The following is a 23236-nucleotide window of genomic DNA, read 5'->3' on the forward strand; positions in this document are numbered from 1 at the left end:
AGTAATTACGAGTAGTACTCGTCATTCAATTATTTTAATTATCACGCTTTACTTTAATTGAAATCGGCAGATAATAACTCGTGTTTGTTCAAAAGCTGTTTTAATAGCCAACGCTACATGTTTCATCAATCAAAACACATGGGCCATCGGTTTTGATTACCCGTGCGTAACCAATTTTACCACGTGTATTTGTTACCTGCATTATCATGCATATTAGTTTTTATCAACATTTTGGTTTAAAAAAATCATTCAAATAAATATCGAACTTACTGAAGATGTGGAAGATATTATTTCGGCGAACTGAATAAACACATTTACTTCCGTCCAGTGGTTTTTCGCCGCGTTGTATTGAAGATCTTGGGTGCACATGCACCCATCGTAATAGCATATAGGAAAGTCATTTGACGTTTAGCGTGTAGGACTTTTAATAACTGCACTTGTTTTAATTAACTATTAAATCTATCAATTTTATATAAACCTACCCTGTTGTTCGTGAAATAAAAACAACGTGGAAGAATGTCGTTTACATGTAGCTATTCCGTGAATTCAAGAAACCGCGATCGTTTCAGATGAGAGAAAAAACGTGAAAATTACAACCCGTGAAATTAATCCCCTATACAGTAAAACTGATTTTTTTTCAAATAGATTGCCTAAAAATAGACATCTCGTTTTGAACTTGGTGCCTTCCATATTTAATGCAAACAGGTATATTTCAAAAGTATAGTATTTACATGCTATATTTTCAACTTCGTGGAATATCAAAGGTTTACAATTTCTAGATTTTTGGTATACATACTGTTTTTCAAGCAAGATAATGACAGGCTGTGTTTTCTTTTCCAGAATTATTTTATATAACAGAAATTGGGTCTAAATTAATATTTTTTCCAGTTTTTTGTAAAATTCATTCTTCTAAACAATCCCATATTTCATTAACAGGAAGACAGTAATAAACAAGAGGCCCATGGGCCACATTGTTCACCTGAGTATATTGGCTAGAAAAAGGCATAAATCAGTTAAGTATTGAAAAGTAGGGCTTGAATTTTAAACTACCTGAGAATACTTCCATATCAATAACAATGGCTTTACTGTTCTTGAAAACATTTTTTCCTATATATTCCTTTGTAAAAATTCCATCCCAATTGTGGCCCCTCACTACCCCTGGTATCATGATTTAAACCAGTGTGAAGCTTCACAACCTAATGTTGCCTCCCTATCAATATAACTTAACAGAAGGCTTTCCGTTCTATAGAAGAAGATTTTTCCAACAGAGTCCTATAAAAAAATTTGATTGTTAATTGTGCTGCCCCCCCCCCCCCATCTCGTCATGTTTTGAACAAACTTGATTTTAAACTACCTGAGGATGCTTCCATTTAAATATAACCAACCATGGCTTTGCTGTTCTCCAAAAGAAGATTTTTAAAGATTTTTCCTAAATATTCCTATGAAAAACTTTGATTTTCTGTGGCCCCGCCCTACCCCAGGGGGTCATGATTTGAACAAATTTGAGTTTACACTACCTGGTCATGCTTTCACTAAAGTTTTATCTTTCCTGGCCAAGTGGACTTTAAGTAGAAGATTTTTAAAGATTTTTTCTATATATTTCTATGTAAAACTTGGATTTTCCGTCGTGGCCCCGCCCTACCCCTGGGGGTCATGATTTGAACAAATTTGAATCTACACTACATGTTCATGCATTCACTTAAGTTTTATCTTTCCTGGCCTAGTGGACTTTAAGTAGAAGATTTTTAAAAGATTTTTTCTATATATTCCTATGTAAAACTTAGATTTTCCGTCGTGGCCCCGCCCTACCCCTGGGGGTCATGATTTGAACAAATTTGAATCTACACTACCTGAGGATGCTACAACATAAGTTTAATCTTTCCTGGCCCGGTGGTTCTGGAGAAGAAGATTTTTAAAGATTTTTCCTATATATTCCTATGTAAAACTTTAAATTTACATTGTGGAGGTCATGATTTGAACAAACGTGATCTACACTACCTGAGGACTGCTTCCACTTGAGTTTCATCTTTCTTGGGCCAGTGGTTCTTGAGAAGAAGATTTTTAAAAGATGTCATTAATTTTTCACTAATTATTAATTAACTCCCCTTGGAAGAGGGTGTGGCCCTTCATTTGAACAAACTTAAATCCCCTTCACCCAAGGATACTTTGTGGCACGTTTGGTTGAAATTGTTCCAGTGGTTCTTTAGAAGATGAAAATGTAAAAAGTTTACAGACGGACTGACAGACAGGCAGATATTGGACAAAATGTGATCAGAAAAGCTCACTTGAGCCTTTGGTTCAGGTCAGCTAAAAGATGCTGCTCAAGATTAGAGACAGAGCACAGTGGATTATCTTTAATTTTAGATAAAAACAATAATTATCAAGTTCCAAGAATTCTATGTATGATTTTATAATTAAACCATTTGAAATTTGAATCTTTTGTTATGTATTTTAAGTTTGTAAAAAGATCTTTCCAGTTAAAGTCATTCCCCAAACCTAAATCTCTTGTCCATTTTGTAACACATACAGATTGTATATAACACTTTGTTAGAAAGAAATTGTATAATGATTTATAGCCAGACACATCACAACAAAGAACCTGAATATAAGTATGAATATATTCCAATAACTGAAGTTCTACATTGTTTAACTTCTGGCCATTTTTTCAAAATGGAAAGTCTAAGCCCTTCATAATTAGTAAATGGGATTGAAACATCATAATTAATGGATATATAATTTAGAAATAACAAATTACCTTCAGTATCCAATAGATCAGACACAAAATGAAAACTTTTGCATATAAATGTTTGTAAAAAACAGATTTACTTTGTATTCTGAGACTACTGTTAAACCACAGAGTTCATTCATAACCTGAAGAATATTTTCAGGTTCAAAAAATTAATAAATTCTTTATAGTCAGAAAGAACTTCCAAAACATATTATTTGTTGTTTTATTAAAATATAAAGCATATTCTGATCCAAACTGTAAGAGTTTTGTAATATTACAGCCTGTAGATTCCATAAATATTCTGGACAGGTAGAATCTGTATATATTAACCTCTGATTCAAGTGAGCTTAAGTGCCTTAATAAATGTTGGCAAATGTGGCATTCTAAAGCCATCATCATCAAAATCTAAAATCATTATATTTCGAGCTATTTTATTATTTTTATTGTTCCATACAAACTTAAAAAAGATTTCTCAAGGTTTTTCATGGTTTCATCACATGGTTTTGGCAAAGTTAACAATACATGTGTAATTTTTGAAAGAAGAGATTTTATAATTGTAATTTTACCCAGAGGTGATATATGTCTCTTTTTCCAGTGGCCCATTTCTTTGTTTATATCATTAATTCTGTTAATAACATTTATCTCTTCAATATTGTCAAAACTGGCATTAAATGTCATTCCCAATATTGTAAAGTTCTTAGATGTCCATTCTAAATCATATTCTTTGCATAAATTGTCATTACAATTAATTTTGAACCAATCCATATGGCTTTAGTCTTAGAAAGATTAGGCTTTAAACCTTAAATTTTGGCAAACTGAAAAAGATCTAGTACGTGCACTTTTCAAACTTTTTTCTGACCCATCTAAAGCTACAACTTATGTATCTTAGTGTAGTCTACTTGTGTGCCAAGTTATATTGAAATCAGACTAAAACTGTAGGAGTAGTAGCATTTGAAAAATTGTTTATAGACAGACAGACAGATGGAAGAACGACGAACACCTTACTATCACATAAGTTCTTCTGGTCTCTGACCAGTAGAGCTAAAGATAATAAATATCACTTATAATTCATATTAAAAATGAATAATATTATAATATTTACCAAATCTAAGTATTTTTCATTTTATTGATGTACTGAATAAAAAACCAGAGAAATGGTCGTGTTAATATGTACGTGCCCCGGGAACATGCACCTTATACAAACATGACATGTATGAAGTAAACTACTACCAGTTCTGGAACATATCTTATTTGAAGATCATTATACAGATTACCCACACTCACAATAATTTAATAAGGTATAGTGCATAGGTCTCCTAAATACTTATATAAGTACCACTTTTTTGTTCATTTTCTACAGTTCTTCTATATTTCTTTGAAACATTCCATATTTTCGGCTTTATATTTGAGAAAGTGGGCGGGCCTATAAAAAAAGCACCAATCAGATTCTTTGTAGGATTTTTCAAATGTATTTCAGTCAGATTCATCAGTGTCGTCACTCAACGCATCACAATTTCGGTCGAAGTGTATACTTTCAAGCAAGATTTGCGCTAAATATACTTATCTTTTAATGTAACCAGTGTTGACCATCTACTCTAAAATCATAGTCAAAGTGAAACATATATACCTCGTCATCTATGATTACTAACTTGATAGATCTGCAGGTTATCAATCAGTCAGAACCAAAAACCAGGTCATTATCTTCATGCATAACAAGCATAAAAAACAAAATGTCTACAAACTATGATAAAGTGATTGAAAGACAGAATGACATATTAAAGGGGTTACACTAAACTGTAAAGTCATGTGTATTGGCTGAATTTTTTTCATCAGTAAATTGTTCAAAATTAAGGATGCGCTCAATACATGGAACAAAATTCAACACCCCTTTTTTAGGTCGCTTCTCAACATCTAGGACCATATTCCCACTCTAAATCATAATCCCATTGATATGATTACTCTTTGTAACCAAAGTATTTTACTATTTCTTTAATTTAAGAGAGTCATATACATCAATCCTACCCGTTGTATTCATATATATCTACTTTACTTGTTGAAAGAAATAATCTGCACTTTATGTAAAATAAAAAAAATGTTATTGCAGATTCAACAATAGGTCAAAAGCCATAACATACCTAACTGTGAACAAGCAGGAACATCGCAAACCGTATCATTATCAATCTGTGATGTGACCTTCTTCACAGCTCCCTTGCTCATCTTATAGTTATACCAGCCCTGAATGAGGGTAGCACCTGCAGGTTTATAATTCCTGTTACTAGGAAGCTTGAACATGTCATCATCTGTTAAACTGCTGTTCCATATCTTTATTTGTGACAGCCTTCCTCCAAATTTCTTTCCAACTTCCACTTTAAACCTTAAGAATAAAACAAAAGTCTAATTAGCTACAGTGCTCTCCTTTATTTGAAGACTTTAGGAGCCAGTGTCTAGTTTATTGCATACATATGCCACGGCATTAATGACTGTTGGAAACATGAATTGTTAGCATAAATGGCAAAGCCCATTATGCATAAATTAACCCATATTTCCAATAGTTGTTTTTAATGTTCCTGATGTATCCAATAAACTAGACCATAGATAATGTTCCTGGAATTGCCAACAAGAGGTCCATGGACCACAATGCTCACCTGAGTAATTTTGATCCTGCTGTTCTTCATCTGATTTTCCCCATTGTAATACATGTACTGATAGTGCCCCCACACATCTACGGAGGTCATAATTTGAACAAATAAGAATCTACACAAAGCTTCTTTATGAGTTTCAGCTTTTGTGGCCCAGCGGTTATTGATAAGAAGATTTTTAAAGAGTTTTCCTGTATAATTCTATGTAAAACTTTGATTCCCTATTGTGGCCCCACCCTAACCCTGGGGCCATGATTTGAACAATTTAGAATCTACACTATCCCAGGATGCTTTCACATAAGTTTCAGCTTTCCTGGTCCAGTAGTTCTTTAGAAGAAGATTTTTAAAGATTTTCCCTATATATTCCTATGTAAAACTTTGATCGTCCATTTTGGCCCCATCCTACCCCCCGGGGTCATGATTTGAATAAACTTGAATCTTCACTAGCTGAGGATGTTTTCCAAATAAAATTCATCTTTCCTGGTCCAGTGGTTCTTGAGAAGAAGATTTTTAAATGATGCCATTATTTTTTCACTAATTCCCAATTACCTCCCCTTGAAAGAGGGTCTAGTCCTTCATTTAAACAAATTCTAATCTCCTTCTCCCAAGGATGCTTTGTGGCAAGTTTGGTTGAAATTGGCCCAGCGGTTCTTGAGAAGAAGTCGAAAATGTGAAAATTTACAGACGGACAGACAGACGGACAGACAAAATGTGATCAGAAAAGCTCACTTGAGCCTTCGGCTCAGGTAAGCTAACAAGAGGCCCATGGGCCTTATAGGTCACCTGAGCATCATGCAACAACTTTACAACGATTGACTATGGTTCAAGTTTTATACTAGATGGCATTCATAATTTTGAAAGAGGCACATTTGCTAATCATAACTATACACTTAGCATGTTTAGTTTGATTACTTGATACCCAGAGAGAGTAGAGGAACAAAAAAATGCATTTCGACTAAATAGTAATATTCAGCAATAATCAGTTAAGTGGCACTCCCATACATGAACCCCTGACCCTTGGTCCACACATTTCACAATTTTGGAAAAAACACCCTTGCTTATCAAAAAATACTTGATTAATACAAAAAAATACGATGAATTCATTTTCAGTATATAAGTAGAGCCCCCCTCTACGGTGGGCGTTGAAATTCACAATTCAGGAAGAATGGCCCTTGCTCATCATAGCTACATAGGTAGTTCATCTGCTTAAAACCCAGGAGCAGAGAAGAAGATTTTCGAACAATTTCTGCATTTTCTCTATATAACCAATAAAGCCCCGCCCTAACAACAGAGCCCCTGACCCTGGGACCATAAAATTCACAAAGGCATTCTTCCTCATCATGACTATGTACTTAGTGAGTTTATAAAATACCCAGGAACAGAGAAGAAGATTTTTAAAGAAATAATGTATTTTCACTATATAATCAATATAGCCCCACCCTAAGACCAGAACCCCTGACCCTGGGGCCATTAAAAAAAATTCACAATTTGGAAGAGGCATTCTTGCTCATCATAACTATAGACTTAGTTAGTTTATTTAATACTCAGGAGCTGAGAAGAAGATTTTCAAAGAATTAATGTTCTTTCATCATAAAATCAATTGAGCCCCACCCTAACACCAGAACCCCTGACCCTGGGGCCATAAATTCAAAATTTTGGAAGAAGCATTCTTGCTCATCATAACTATATACTTAGTTTATTCATTGAATTCCCAGCAGCAGAGAAGAAGATTTTCAATCAAATTCTGCATTTTTTCTATATAATCAATAGAGCCCCGTCCTAACACTACAACCCCTGACCCTGGGGCCAAGAATTTCAAAATTTTGGTAGAGGACTCAATGGTCATTACATTCATGCTAACAGTTTGAATGCTTTATGTCCAGGAGTAAAGAAGAAGATTTTTAAAATTTGGACTAATTTTAGTGGTTTTGGCCCAACCCCTCAGGCCCCAGACGGCAGGGACCATGAAATTCTCAATTTTTGTTCCCTTTCACCAATTGATGCTTTGCGTAAAATTTGGTGGAAATTGGTTGAGCGGTTGCAGAGAAGAAGCTGAAAATGTTCAAATGATAACACATGATGCAGGACGAACGACGCACGAACGAAGTTTGCAAGTAAACTTACATCAGGTTTTAAACAAAAATGATTCCCATCATATGTCATGCGTCAGAGAAGATTGTGTTAAAATTTCAAGCATCTGCGATGAGTAGTTGCTGAGAAAACTGCGACGAAAATTCGTCATGTATGAAACGGACAGATGCACAGATAAACAGGAAGTTAACAATGGATTTAAAGAAAAATATATCCTATCATGTTATGTTATGTATGAAATGGACAGACGCTTGGATAAACAGGAATTTGACATCCGATTTAAACTAAATTGAATCCCACTTTATGGTATGCCTCAGAGAAAATTGTGTTAAAATTTCAAGCATGTGCGATGAATAGTTGCTAAGAAAACTGTGACGGTCACCATAATTTGTTACGAACAGACACACGAACACACAGACAGACACACGAGGGTAAAATTGTATACCTCCCTCTCCAACGGAGCAGGGGTATAATTACTGCAAAATGTAACAACAAAATATTATGTAATTACATTTTTTCGTTGATCTTGACGCAAAATGTAATAACGCAAATGCAAAAATCATTCTATTACATTTTGCTTTATTACATTTTGCATTGAGATCAATGCAAAATGTAATAATGCAAAATATAATATTTAATCCCAGTTTATCAGTCTTCACAACAATTCTTTTTCAGCACATGCCCTTTGGGCATGTATACAAGTCATTTTTACCCAGCCCTTTGAAATTTGTACATGCCCTACTCAAATTTCATTCATATAGCAGAGATATAATTGTGCAACAAAAAAATAAGGTTTTTATATTAGCTATAAGGACAGTTTTTCTGTTTTTAAAGCCATATATGGCGTATGTGAAATGAAAATTATTAGACTAAAATTATAGGAACTTATTATTTGTATCATTACTTTATAAAAAGATAGAACTTTTCCGTAAATTACAAAATCTAAGTCAATTGCGTTATCAAGATATCACAATTTAAATTTGATTCTCGGAATTTTCTCCGTATCGGAAGAAAATACAAAAGATTTAAATAACACATTACCGAGAAGATAAAATTGTATTTTTAGTTGAGACGAGGTGTTCTCCGTGTTCAGAATTATATGAAAAGCTTTGATTTGAATGTATTAACTATATTTATCACTTAATTTTGTATTTTTCAAAAATATATTATTTTGATCAGTTACGCCATATATGGCTTTAAATTCTCTCAATCTTTAGTTTTCTGTTTTTAAATTCTTTCCAGAGTTTTAAATCAACCATGGCCTGCCTGTCTGCCATTTTCGTATGCGTTTTTGTTCACAACTTTTGACTCACATGATGGCTGTTTGTTGGCCATTATAGGTGAATTGAATTTCATAAGTAGGATCATGACCATCATGACAGCAGTCCACTGCATGTGGTATCAATAAACATATCGTAATTTGGCAAGAAACATCAAGAAAACTCTAATAGGTTAAATTAAAAACTTTAATGATTATGATTGATAATCATTTGACAGGTCATACCAATAATGTAACGCAAGACAAATGTAGACTGGAAATTCAGATTAAGACATTGCATAGCAAGTTTACACGAATAACTGGGGTATGACAGAAGAAATAGCAAGTAAATAACTGGGGTATTACAGAAGAAATTGCAAGTAAACATCGTGAATTGAAGAATTGAAGAAAATTTACACATGCCCTTTGGGCATGTAATTTGAGAATTTTCACATGCCCGCTGGCAAATTTACCAGGTCCCGGGCATGGGGCACCCAGGTTATTTCGAAGACTGTTTATTACATTCTGCGTTATTACATTTGGCGTTGTAACATAGGTCACCTGAGCATCTTGCAACAACTTTCCAATGATTAAATTTGGTTCATGTTTTAAACTAGATGCCATGGCATTCACAATTTTGAAAGAGGCACCATTGCTTATCATAACTATACACTTAGTAATTGCTTAGTTTGGTTATTTAATACCCATAGGCAGGGTAGAGGAACAAAAGGTACATTTCAACTAATCAGTAATATCAGTGTTTGAAATTCACTGCAAATTTAGCCAGACATACAGGGCTAACTGCTAGTGAAAGTTGTCAGCTCTGCCAAAGTTGTACGAGCCCGAAAAAATAATGTCTTTTACAAGTTCCTTTTAGCAATAATGTGAATGGAGCTATCTCACTATATATTTGATCCCCGACTTGTAAGCTGATGAATTCTACCCACGTGTTTGTTACACTTTGCACCAGTAATCTTAGTTGATTCGAGAGAGTTTTATTAAATATATGAATTTAAATTTATAAAAAATATTTACTCGTCCAGCCGGGTGTCAATATGTGCTAATCTGTTCGCCCCTGACAAAATTTGTGCGTGTCGGGCGGTCGGGCGCACAGTTATTTCAAACACTGGTAATATTCAGCAATAATCAGTAGTGCCCCTACCACACATGAACCCATAACCCTAGGTCAACATATTGCACAATTTTGGAAAAGACACCCTTGCTTATCAAAACTGTTTGATTAATACCAAGAAGCAGATTTTAATCAATTAATTCATTTTTAGTATATACGTAGATTCCTCCCTCTATGGTACCCCTGACCAAAAGGCCTTGAAATTCACAATTCTGGAAGAAGGGCCCTTGCTTATCATAGCTACAGTCCCTAAAACGTTCTACTTTCCCACCTGAACGGTGAACGAACGCTGAACGAACGCAGAGCGAACGGTGTGTGAACGATGTGCGAACGGTGAACGCAACTTGGTGAACGATGTGTGAACGGTGAACGGTGAGTGAACGCAGAACGCGAACGGAGCGCGAACGCGAGCGCAATGTGAACGGTGAACGAACGGTGAACGCAAGATGAACGAATTATTCGGAATGCCTTCGGTCTTTTCCTTGTATTGAAATTATTCTTTTATTCTATTATTCAAATGTCAAAAATAAATATAAATACACAATAGATAAACAAAAGAGAAATAAATAGATGAATAAATAAATAAATAAATAATAAAAAAAATCTACACATACGTATGTTTAAATCTATAATTTAATAACATGATTTAATCGCCGTCAAACGTGTATTTGTTTCTGCGTGTAGTTAAAAAATAAATTGATCTATATACATGTAGTAAATAATTATGCTAATTCTTTTAACTAATAAAATAATGTGGACTTTAGAAGATAAAACTACTACTGAGATAAACAATAGATAAATTAATTAATTAATTAACTAATAAATAAATAAAAGCATTGTTTTCTGCACATACCTATATGTATAAATCGATATTTTAATGACATGATTTTAATCACCGTCAAACGTGTATTTGTTACCAAGTGTACCTAAAAAAAAATTAATCTACTTATATAGTAAATAATTATGCTTATTCTTTTCACTAATAAAATAATGTGGACTTCTGAAGATAAAACTGCAACTTATAGAATGATTTAATTACATTGTACGGGGTTGAAACAACCGTACATGTATTTCCGTGCCAAAGCGATTCTGAGTAAAATAACAGATTTTTTTTTATTCACAATTACAAAATGTATCTGTTGACATTGACTGTTATCGTACTGCATAAAAATCCTCGTTCTATTTAAATTCTACTGCACAATATTCTATATTTAATTGCCTTTTTATTCTTTTATGACGTTTATTTTGGCTAACTTCTTCATGTATCTGTAGACATTTTCCGGCCGTGATTATACTCGGTCAAGATGTTGGAAAGAGGCATTCAAATTATTTGTAATACATGTGTAGATTAAATTTTCAAAACTTAATAAGTAATGTGTTATAATAGTTTTTATTGAACAGAGAAATGTTCGAGAGAGAGAGAGAGAGAGAGCGAGAGAGAGAGAGAGATAACCCCTCGATTCTCAGATGTATGTTGTATCAAATAAATATTCTAATTATTTTTCCTAAATATTCCAAGCAATAAAGGTAATCTTTTTTTTATATTAACAAATCCATTTGACAGTAATCATTGGCTTTTATTTTCCATCATCAAGTTCACACAGTTCACAGGAAGTCCGTGTTATATTTGTAGTAGCGTGCTTGTGCTGTCAATCAAAATAATTCGACACAGTGGAGGTGTGGAAATCGCGTTTCACCGAACATGCCGTAGGCAAGGATTCACTTAGTATTCCTAGAAATTTTAATATTTGTCCCTATCGTTTTTAGATCTGATTTTTGCATTCCTGCAGTAAAAAAAATTCGAATATATACTTGGAAGGATTAAGTTTTAAATTGAATGTAAAATATATTCCCTGCCAATTTAAAATACTACTGTCGGCACAAGTTTATACTAAAATACTATTAATTAATGACTGTTTGATGTTGGTTTTAAGACTGATTTTCTTGTTTTACAATAAAAATTAAATATTAATTAAAATATACTGAAAAAACTCAATAAGAATTTTATTTCGGTAGAAAAGGCACGGGGGGGGGGGGTGCTTAATGATACTGAATAGCAAAAAACATATTTTTAAACATGTTTAGGTACGGAGAAGGAAGGAATTTTTCTTCTCTAATAATAGAATATTTTAAACAGTTGGTCTTTTCTAAAATTTAAAACCACACCATCAACTTAATTAGCTCTTAAGATGTTTAATTAACTGAATATTTGCAGTACTGTTCATTATTCTCAAACCTACATGTAGTTTAAATACGTGTAACTGTAGAAATATTTTTTTTATGTATTCTTGTCCTGTAAAAGACTTGGATTAATTATTATACATCCATTAATAATTTGTCCTCTTTAAAATAACATCAAATTTATGCCGTGCGGGAAGCATTTGTACATTGCCCTTTTTTGAATTTAATATTTTAGCATCGTTCTACATACATATAGGTACTTAATGTATTGATTATTTTCCAGGGAATATTCATGAAATAAGTAACAGCTGAGTTACAATAATAGAAATATAAATATTATAGATAATTTTTGCAACGAAATAATTATTCTTTTAACACGATATCTAAGTTATTTAATTAATAAAAAAACATGTAAATCCTTACCATCAAAAAGATAAGTCCTTTCACTTCGGAGTTCCGATTGGCAATGAAGACTGGACGATAAGTGAACGGTGAACGCAAGGTGAACGCAAAGTAAACGGAACGAAGAGCGAACGGTGAACGTTTTGTGAACGGTGAACGCGAGCGCACGGTGAACGTTGAACGCAATACTGTGAACGAAGAGCGAACGGTGAACGCACGCTGAACGAACGGTGAACGCACGCTGAACGAACGGTGAACGAACGGTGAGCGAACGGAAAAATGGGAAAGTAGAACGTTTCAGGGACTGTATATAGGTAGTTCATCTGCTTAATATCTAGAACAGAGAAGATGATTTTCAAAGAATTTCATGTATTTTCACTCTACAATCTATTCAATAGAGCCCCGCCCTAGCATCAGAACCTCTGACCCTGGGGCCATAAAATTCAGATGGTTTTGGCCCTACACTTCAGGCCCCAGGGGGGCAGGGACTGTGAAATTCATAATTTTTGTTCCCCTTCACCCATAGATGTCATATGCTAAAATTGGCTGAAATTGGTTTAAATTAGTGCTTTTAGAGAAAAACATGAAAATGTTCAAATATTAACACACAAATGCACGACGACAGACGAAAATGGATAGCAATAGGTCATCTGAGTGACTAAGGTGACCTAAAAATTTAGATATTTTATAAAACTCTCTAAAATTAGCAAAACTAATAGTATAATGTATGCAAAGTGTTACAAGCGAATGGGTAAAATTCATCAGCCTATAGATCCGGGATCGATTTACAGTGAGCTGCCCCCATTTACAATATTGCTAAAACAAAGTTATTACAGACAATTATTTTTTTCAGACTAGTACATTTTTGGCAGGGCTGACAACCTTTACCAGCAATTAGCCCTGCATGTCTAGCTAAATTTACAGTGAGTTTCAAACACTGATTCACCAGAGACCTGCCTTAGCCCCAGAACCCCTGGGGCCATTAAATTAAAAAATTTGGTAGAGGGGTCATTGCTGATTACAATCATGCCAACAGCTTGATGTCCAGGAGTGAAGAAGAAGAAGATTTTTAAAGATTGCATTAATTTTAGTGGTTTTGGCCCCACCCCTCAGGCCCCCAGGAGGGCAAGGAGCCTGAAAGTCATAATTTTTGTTCTCCTTCACTCATAGATGCTATATGCCAAAATTGGTTGAAACTGGTTGAGCAGTTTCAGAGAAAAAGCTGAAAATGTTCAATGGTGACCTAGTAACCAGGCCCAAGGACCTTAATGATCACTTCAGTATAATACGACACTGTCAAGGTTCCAGAAGTATAAAACAAAATTAAATGTAAAATGAGGCTAATTGCCAAAGAATTTCAAATATGGGCTAAGCAAAGCAGATTCCGACAATGCATAATTACTAGGGAAAATTCTAGATATTATATGATCTTATAATTCTAAGAACTGTATACTGTATGTAATCCATTTGATTCTTTAAATAAAATATGTTCAAAACAAACAAAACAAAACTGTATACAATAAAATTACTTGTATTGATAAGAAATCTGTTAAATATCTTACACTTCAGGCAGTTCAAAGGTAACCGAGCTGTCCTCAAAAATAAGTACCCCCTCTACAAGGACTAAAGTGTCTCCATTTCGCTTCCATGATACAGCAATGAAATTCCAATTGCCATTATCCAATCTAAATGGAAGTTCTTCAAACCCAATATATACAGTACGAGAGGTTGTTCTATTCATGAAGGTGATGGTATTATTCTTGATTTCTAGGACATCCCTGAAAAATTAATTATGCCATTAAATTAAGCAAATACCACAAAACAAGAAAGTAGAGATTCGATACAATCCAGGTCTTTATTAAATATGAAATTGTTGAGAGAAATTAAAACTCATGCTCTCTGAATTTTTCGAACTCTATGAAGTAAGATCATATACAATTATTGCTGTTTTTTGAGGTCAATACAATGATTTAGCCATCTGAGGAGTACAATATTCACCGAGCCCGAAGGGCGAGGTGAATATTGTACTTCGAAGATGGCTAAATCATTGTATTGACCGAAAAAACAGCAATAATTGTTTTATTATATGATTCACTGATAAAATAATACAGCTCATTACTTGTTTGCATTTAATTAATTAAGTCCTAGCCAAATACAAGAGAGAAGCAGAATTAAAATGTGAATAAACCTTACCAGTCTTATCAATTTGAAATGTTTTTTTTTTTATCAATTTTAGTTGCCATGAAAAAAATATGTATCAGGTCAGTCTTTTTTATAGGATAGATTTTGAAAGGAAGGAGTATTATCAGGAAAAATGACTGCCAAAAAGTTTTTAAAAAAATTGTTGTTCAGTAAAAGTGTTGGAGGGGGGTCCCTGCATCCCCTCTTACCACCCTCACCCTAAAATATATATTCGTTTATGTTTTGTCCACATGAAAAAAAAATCATAGTCGTTTAAATAGCTTTCCAAAACAATTTGTATCAATTTGGAATTTCCCAATCTATTTTTAGATCAATGTAGAGGAAATAAATCCTTGTATTGACCTGGAACGTCACGTGCAGGTCAATACAACGTAGTATTTTTCTAACATAGTTGGATCTCAGCCAATCAGAGAGATGGAAATTATTCGATCATATAATAATACAAATTATTTTCTTATATATGACCCAATCTGATTAAAATCAGATCTTTTGATCCACTCACATAGATCGCTACACAAGGATCTGAAGAAACCCCATCACAATGCGATATTTTTTGTTAACAAATCACAATATACCGAAATATTGATATTATTGTGCAGCCCTAGAAGTTTATATGCATGATTTACTTAGACCCACCCTAGAGCCTAAACCCTCGGTCTTGGGCCTATAAATTTTACAATTTTGACAGTATTTTAGCTGTACATTAAATGTTAGATCATGCAACTTGTTTTCCTGCTAGATGTCCATATCCAGAAAAGAAGCTATTGTAGTTTATTCATTTTACAAGGCTGGATGTGGTATGGTAGGCAATTGCATTTTAAAGAACCTTCACTGCTCAATGGTCCTGACTGCTGAGTAAAGGTTGAAATTTGCAACCCTTAACAGGTATTTGGCGACATATCATATACGAATGAAAAATTATTGCAAGGGACATAAAACAACATTCTATTATTTTACAAATTTTCGGCAATATATGAAACTATATTTACTAAGAATTTCCATTTTTAATCTACCATTTGTATAGCTTCAACTGCCACTATAATTTTGGTTTTTAAGAAGTTCATACTAAATCACGGCAATTGACAAAGCTATTACATGTAATATATTATTTACTGTAAACGTGGAAATTTGACGACGTGCTAATTATAACTATATTGATGATTTTTCTTTTCTCGTCGAAATTTACATTTGTCAAACTTAACATCATAATAGCGTCACAATAAACATTGACCGTTATACATGTACAACTTTACCGCTTAATTTTTTGGCTTCCCCCCATTAAAACTAGACCAAAGTTACTGATTAATATCTTATACACTGTAGATGGTTTTTACAAGCAAAATTAAATCTTATTGAAGCACACGCTTGTAACTGAGTTCATGAGGTAGTAGTGGTCTTTGTTTACAACAGCATGAACCTTCAGGATCCATTTTGCATAAAGCAGCTCTCATGCAAGTTTATGTAAATGAAGCCAATGTTTCTATAAGTGTTACTGTTTTTTGTCTTATAATTTCTAGCGCATTTTCTCTGAATACCAGTTTTGAAACTCGATTTTTAAGTACTTCGTATTCATTATTTTTTACCTTATAAAAGCACAAATACATAACTCTTGATTCAATATTTCATGAAATTAACACTCGTCAATTTTCGTAAACAAAAAATTGTCAATTTTTCAACTCGTCAAAAAAAACGTTTACAGTATAAACTTATATTAATAAACCTTAAAATTGCTATGACATGAGCTGACAAGTAGGTTTGAATGTACCCAAGCAAATGATAAGATTGTAAACCACATGACGTGAAACAGGACTAAAAATGAATGAGAATTGAATGTAGACAGTGTAAACCTACCTGAAATTTAATAAGTGATATATTCTTACATATGATCTTTTTTTCGGATAAAGTGGCATTGGATCTGGATGATTAAGTATATGCAAAAATAATTGTAAAATTCGGGGCCATATGGCACATCATACTTTGTTTAAAAAAATGCTGTGTTTATTTTCATTGTGCAAACAGTATGAAAATGCATGTACTTGTTATGTCATTTTCTAAAAAGCCTTCATCTGTTACATGATTACTTTTCAAAATGTAAAGAAAAAAAATTCTATTGCTAGACAGTACTGGTCAATCTGCATTTTAGACTGATTAACCAGATTAACTGGATTAGAATTTTAATTGGTTTGAAAGATATATGACAGCAAATCACATTCATTTTTACATGTAACAAAATTTTCCTAACCTATTACTAGAAATTACCAAATAACAATAGGCCCATCGGCCACATCACTCACCTGAGCACATGAGTTAGTTAAAATAACAAATCAGCTCAGTATTGAAAAGTTTACTTGTTGGGGGAGGGGGATTTGAATTTTCTATTACTTGAGAAGATTTTTCCAACATATTACTTGATCTCCCATTGTGACCCCTCACTACCCCCACCCCTTCCAGTTGGACATTATTTGAATAAATTTAATTATTCACTACTTGCAGATGCTTACATGTCAATTTGACTAAACAAAACTTTTCTGTCTAGAGAAGATTTTTTCCCCTACATATTCTTATGCAAAACTTTGATCCCTCATTGTGGCCATACTCTACATGTAACTCCGGGGGTCATAATTTGTACAAACCTGAATCTAAACCACCTGAGGATGCTTCCAATAGTTCGATATAAAAAAATACTAATCATGGATTTGGTGTTCTCCAGAACATTTCTAATGATATTAAAGTATATATTTCTATGTAAAAATTGATCCCACATTGTGTCCCCACCCTACCACCAAGAATTCTTATTCAAACAATCTTGAAACTACGCTACCTGAGGATGTGCCCGCATAAATATCACCAATCATGCCATGGCTTTGCTGTTCTTGAAAAGATTTTTTAAAGATTTATCCTATATATTTCTATGCAAAGCTTTGATTGCACATTATGGCCCCACCCTACTCCCAGGGGTCAACCCTGATATGAACAAACTTGAATTAACTCTAACTAAGGATGTTTCCATTTGTATTAGCACCAATCATGGCTTTGATGATCTTGATTATTAATAGATTTTTACTATGTATTCCTATGTAAAACTTTGATCAGCCATTGTGAACCCGCCCTTCCCACAGGGGGTCATGATTTTAACAAACTTGAATCTACACTACTTGAGGATGCTTCCACATACGTTTTATCTTTCCTGGCCGAACGGTTCTGGAGAAGATTTTTGGAGAATTTCCCTATATATTCCTATTTAAAACTTGGATTTTCCGTTGTGGCCCTGCCCTACACCTGGGGGTCATGATTTGAACAAATTTAAATCTACACTACCTGAGGATCCTCCCATATGAGTTTATTTTTCCTGGTCCAATGATTCTGGAGAAAAAGATTTTTAAAGATTTTTCCTATATATTCCCATATAAAACTTTGATCAGCCATTGTTGCCCAGCCCTACACCCGGGGGTAATGATTTGAACAAACTTGAATCTACACTTCCGGAGGATGCTTCCACATGAGTTTCATCTTTCCTGGCCAAATGGTTCTGGAGAAGATTTTTAAAAGATGCATTTAATTTTACACTAATTTTGGATTATCTCCTCTTGGACAAGGGCATGGCCCTTCATTTGAACAAACTTAAATCCCCTTTACCTAAGGATACTTTGTGGCAAGTTTGGTTGAAATTGGCCCATTGGTTCTTGAGAAAAAGTCAAAAATGCTAAAAGTTTACAACGACGACGACAACAGACAAATTTTGATCAGAAAAGCTTACTTGAGCCTTTGGCTCAGGTGAGCTAATAAAACTCTTTATATTGTATATGAAAATAATACTAGAAATGATCAAGCAGAAAATTCATAAAATTCACGTTAAACAAACCCGATTCTTAACAATACAGCATCTTCCGTTTCTTTTTGTCCTTTGTTGAATTTTACCCACATCATGAAGGACAAATCTGTTTTTTCTGAGTCACCAGGTATAACAGCTGTGGTGGAAGCTCCCTCCTCTCCAATTGAAGTATCAAACAGAATATCAAAATCATCTGAGGGAGCTATAAGAAATACAAATCCGTTGTATATTTCTCTCTTTATTATTTTCTGTTACAATACAAGGTTGTTTGTTTTTGTTTGTTGTTTAATATCCCTCTTGAGAAATTTTCACTTATATGGAGATGCCACCACTTGCTGGTGGTGAGGTGCAAATTTTGACCTATACTGATCAGCACTCAAGGCCATTGAGCAGTGAGGGATAGTTTCAAACCAGAATCTACTGCGACATGGTACCTCAGTTTTTATGGTCTCATCTGAAGGACCCATCTCCACATCCCACAGTGGGATTTGAACCTGCGACATAAGGATCAACTGCTTACTCCGTGACTCTAGAGCAAATGCTCTACCACTGCGCTATGCAGGCAAGCAACACAAGGTTGTGTCTTATATGTTTATATTTGTGAGTCCTTCAGAATTTGTCACTGAACTCCATGACCTTGACTTTCTTGAAGGTTTATAGCATATCCTTTAATTGAAATAAGAAATGGTATTTGCGTTAAAATGCGTGATTGCGGGGAAGGGGATTAATAGGAACATTTCATTATATGTATTTAAATTAATATTAGTCTTGTAAGTGATCAATATTGCATCATTCCATTTACCCTACCAAGCCTTATGCTTTGCTTATTGAGGCTAATATCAGTAATATATACTAAATTAATAACAATAAATAGAATTTTGTGCGAAAATAACCACATCTTATCTAGCAGCAACTACCTATCATACATTTCCCCTTCACATGTTGACCAGACAATATTTTTTGTTTACAACGCTTTTGATATTGAACGCTCATATTTTTTGGCATACTCCATATATGTTATACAAACTTAGCATTAAATAAAACACCAAGATATTGAATGCTAAAATTCTCTAGATTTTTAGTAGTTTCTTTTTTTATTATTGACTATTTATTAACTATATATATATATATATATATATATATATATATATATATATATATATATATATATATATATATATATATATATATATATATATATATATATATATATATATTTAATAAAGAACAAGGTACAGTTTCAATACAAACTAAGCCCGTTTTTTTTCAAAAATATGAAAGTGACATAAGAAATTAAAATTCATTCTTTCTGATTCATAGGAATTCCATGCAGTAAGAATACACAAATATTTTTTTCTCAAATGACCTAAATGCTAATTGTGATGTCATTAACTTGTGCATTTTCCTTCTTTTCTTAAAAAGTTGCAGAAGACATCAATTTTCAGTGGAATTTTCTTTCAGAAAACATACTCTGCCACCGTAGCCCATAAAGATTTTGAGATATGTGATTTTTCAAAGCAGTTTACATAATATATCCAAATATTGAAGTGGGCGACGGTGGCAGACAGTACCGTAAACCGACTTTTATTCACGTGTTAGAAATTTGAAGATTGCGAGAGCCTCATCATTGAGAATATTTCTCACCGCCAACCAGTGAAAAATTTCACTTAAATAAAGTCTCTGTGTCTTTTAAAGACAGATCAAAAAAGGTTTGATCGCGAAAATTAAACGTCGCAAGCTAGTTTTAATCCAGTAAATCACGAAATAAAGTTGTCACAAATAAAAGTTGGTTTACAGTATTCTCTAAAGGAAAATAAGCACAGAAATGAGTCATTCTGAGGTTTTTCCGCATTAAACCTAGAAATGTACCAAATTAATGATTTCATATTTCCGGAACGGTCCTTCTTAATACCACATTCTTTAATGATTTATCATATTCATCTACTCAACTCTTGTTAAATTTTTAAGAACATTAAATTTTTAGGGCACAATGAAGCCTAAACCGTTCCTTTTTCTTCAGTAATTAATAAAGCAATATGTGATATACTGGATTCTTTTACAAGAGGCCCACAGGCCTTATAGGTCACCTGAGTATCATATAAAAAATTTCACTCAATTGAATTTGGTTCGTGTTTTAAACCAAAAGCCACGAAATTCCCAATTTTGAAAGAGGCACCATTGTTCATCATAATTATACACTTAGCATGCTTACTTTGGTTACTTAATACGCATAAGTAGATCAGAGTAAGAAAGAGGAAATGCATTTCCACTTTATAACCAGTTGTGTACCCCACCCCACAGGAACCACTAACCCTGGGGCCAAACATTTCAAAATTTAGGAAATTTTATCATAAATTTTCTTTCATCATTATAAATCTTTGATTAATATCAGAGCATATTTTAAAGCATTAATTTAATTTCAGACTAAGTACCCCCACCCACCCCCTGGTACCCCTAACTCAGGGGCCCTGAAATGAATCATTTTGGAAGAGATACCTTTCTTCATTATAAATATGTACTTATATCATTGGCATTATATCAAGGAGCAAAGGAAAAGATTTTCAAAGAATTCATGCATTTTCACTATATTATCATTAGAGCCCCGCCCGCCCTAACACCAGAACCCCTGACTGAAAAGCCGTGAAATTCACAACTTGGGAAGAAGCATCCTTCCTTATATTAAAAATGTACATAGTTTATTGGTTTAATACCCAGGAGAAGAGAAGAACATTTTAAAAGAATTTATGCATTTTCACTATATAATCAATAGAGGCCCACCCTAACACCAGAACCCCCAACCCAGGGGCCATAAAATTCACAATTTTGGAAGAGGCAGCCTTATTCAACATAACCATGTACTCGGTAAGTTTGTTTAAAACATAGGAGCAGAGAGGAAGATTTTTATAGAATAAATGTATTTTCATTGTATTATCAATAGAGCCCCTACCTAACACCAGAATCCCTAACCCAGGGGCCATGAAATTCACAATTTTGGAAGAGACATTCTTGCTCATCATAACTTTTTACATTGTTAGTTTATTTAATACTTAGGAGCAGAGAAGATGATTTTCAAAATATTTATGCATTTTCACTATATAATCAATAGGGCTTTGCTCTAACACCAGAAACCCTGACCCTGGGGCCATGAAATTCAAAATTTTGGAAGAGGCAGACTTATTCAACATAACTATGTACTTGGTTAGTTTATTTAATTCCCAGGAGAGAGAAGAGGATTTTCAATGAAATAATGCATTTTCACTATATAATCTATATAACCCCGCCATAGTACTTGAATCCCTGATTCTGGGACCATGAATTTCAGAATTTTGGTAGAGGATCCGACTCAATGCTGATTATAATTATGCCAACAGTTCGACTACTTTATGGCCAGGAGTAAAGTAGAAGATTTTTATAGATTGCCTTAATCTTAGTAGTTTTGGCCCCGCCCCTCAGGCCCCAAGGGGGCACGGACCATGAAAGTCACAAATTTTGTTTCCCTTCACCCATAAATGCTTTGTACGAAAATTGGTTGAAATTGGTTGACCGGTTGCAGAGAAGAAGCTGAAAATGTTCAAATGTTAACACATGACAGACGACGCACAAAAACGGATAGCAATAGGTCACATGAGTTTACTCAGGCTTACTCAGGTTAAAAAATTATATGAATCATTTAATTCATAAATTTTATAAAAAAAATTGTATTATAATTCATTTCCAATTTCTTGTCTCCTGTCATTACAAAATACACTTCAAATACAAGCGTTTAATAACTGTAAAACCAACGTGGAAAAATTTAGTTGTCTGGTTTTTTTTTAATAATAATTATTCAAAATTTGCTATCACCTTGATCTTTATATCATTATTGATTCAAAACATTTAAATATATACTGAAAGGAAAAAAAAAACACATTGTAAACTTTTTAGTTAAATTAAAACTATCATTTCAAATGTGTTTTCCAGTATTCTTATTAAACATTTAAATTCATCTTTAATCAACAAATTACCAAAATCTTGTGTGATTTTGACTGATAATTCATGAGTTATTGAAATTGATATGTCGATACCAACCAACCCCCCCAACCCCCAATTAAAATAAAAATTCTCATCATCTCCCTTGCGCATCAGTAACAGCATTGATTCTCTTGAGCATTGAGTTCATTAGACCATTTCTCTTTCTCATCATGCTCATAGGATTATTATTCAACCTTCCGACGGTAGTAGCTGTAACATTCCAAAGCCAAGAAATCCCCCCACCCAATGAATCCCGCGAATTTTCGATTTAGGGTAGAATTGACAGAATTCAGCTTATTTGGTACATGTGAATGTTTGTAAGAAAGTCTCGACAAACACTGCAACATTTTCACAGTGTGAACATGCTAAAAACATTACGCATAAGATGCGTACGTGCACGTGTGAGAGTAAAATCAACGTAAGTTGCCAAGCTCATGGACCAAATAAGAGCAGGGAGTTTCTGTCAATTTTAAAAACATGAGTATGATTGTCTGTTGTATAATCATCGGTTTCAGTGATAATGCCTTGACGATAATCAAGGTGGCATGATTAAAAGTCCTATCTTTATGTGAAGTTGTTACGCGCCAACGTCACCATCATGGTTGGAATGGTTGGAAACCTTTACAGTTACTATCTGACAACCGAAAAAAAAAATTTTTGGGTTGAAAAGTTAAAAACAATCTGCACAGCAACGTGTTGTTGCCTTTTTATTCACTTATGCAATTCAATTTGTAGACCCAATGTAACTTCCGTCAGCCAT

The 23236-nt window shown here is 33.7% G+C and overlaps 1 protein-coding gene across 1 annotated transcript in view; it reads right to left on the reverse strand.

Moving 5' to 3' along the window:
* The window catches only part of LOC134231244 (uncharacterized), a gene marked incomplete at its 3' end in the record, with an annotated part of 423563 nt that overhangs the window by 107816 nt on the left and 292511 nt on the right, over window positions 1-23236 (reverse strand). The window contains 3 exon segments of the mRNA XM_062713186.1: window positions 4864-5102; window positions 13994-14209; window positions 18496-18667. Of these exon segments, the coding sequence (XP_062569170.1) occupies window positions 4864-5102; window positions 13994-14209; window positions 18496-18667 (627 nt within the window).

This window comes from Saccostrea cucullata, unplaced genomic scaffold, assembly GCF_032062105.1.
Source record: "Saccostrea cucullata isolate Sc308-1 unplaced genomic scaffold, CSIRO_AGI_Scuc_v1 ctg238, whole genome shotgun sequence".
NCBI lineage: Eukaryota > Metazoa > Mollusca > Bivalvia > Ostreida > Ostreidae > Saccostrea > Saccostrea cuccullata.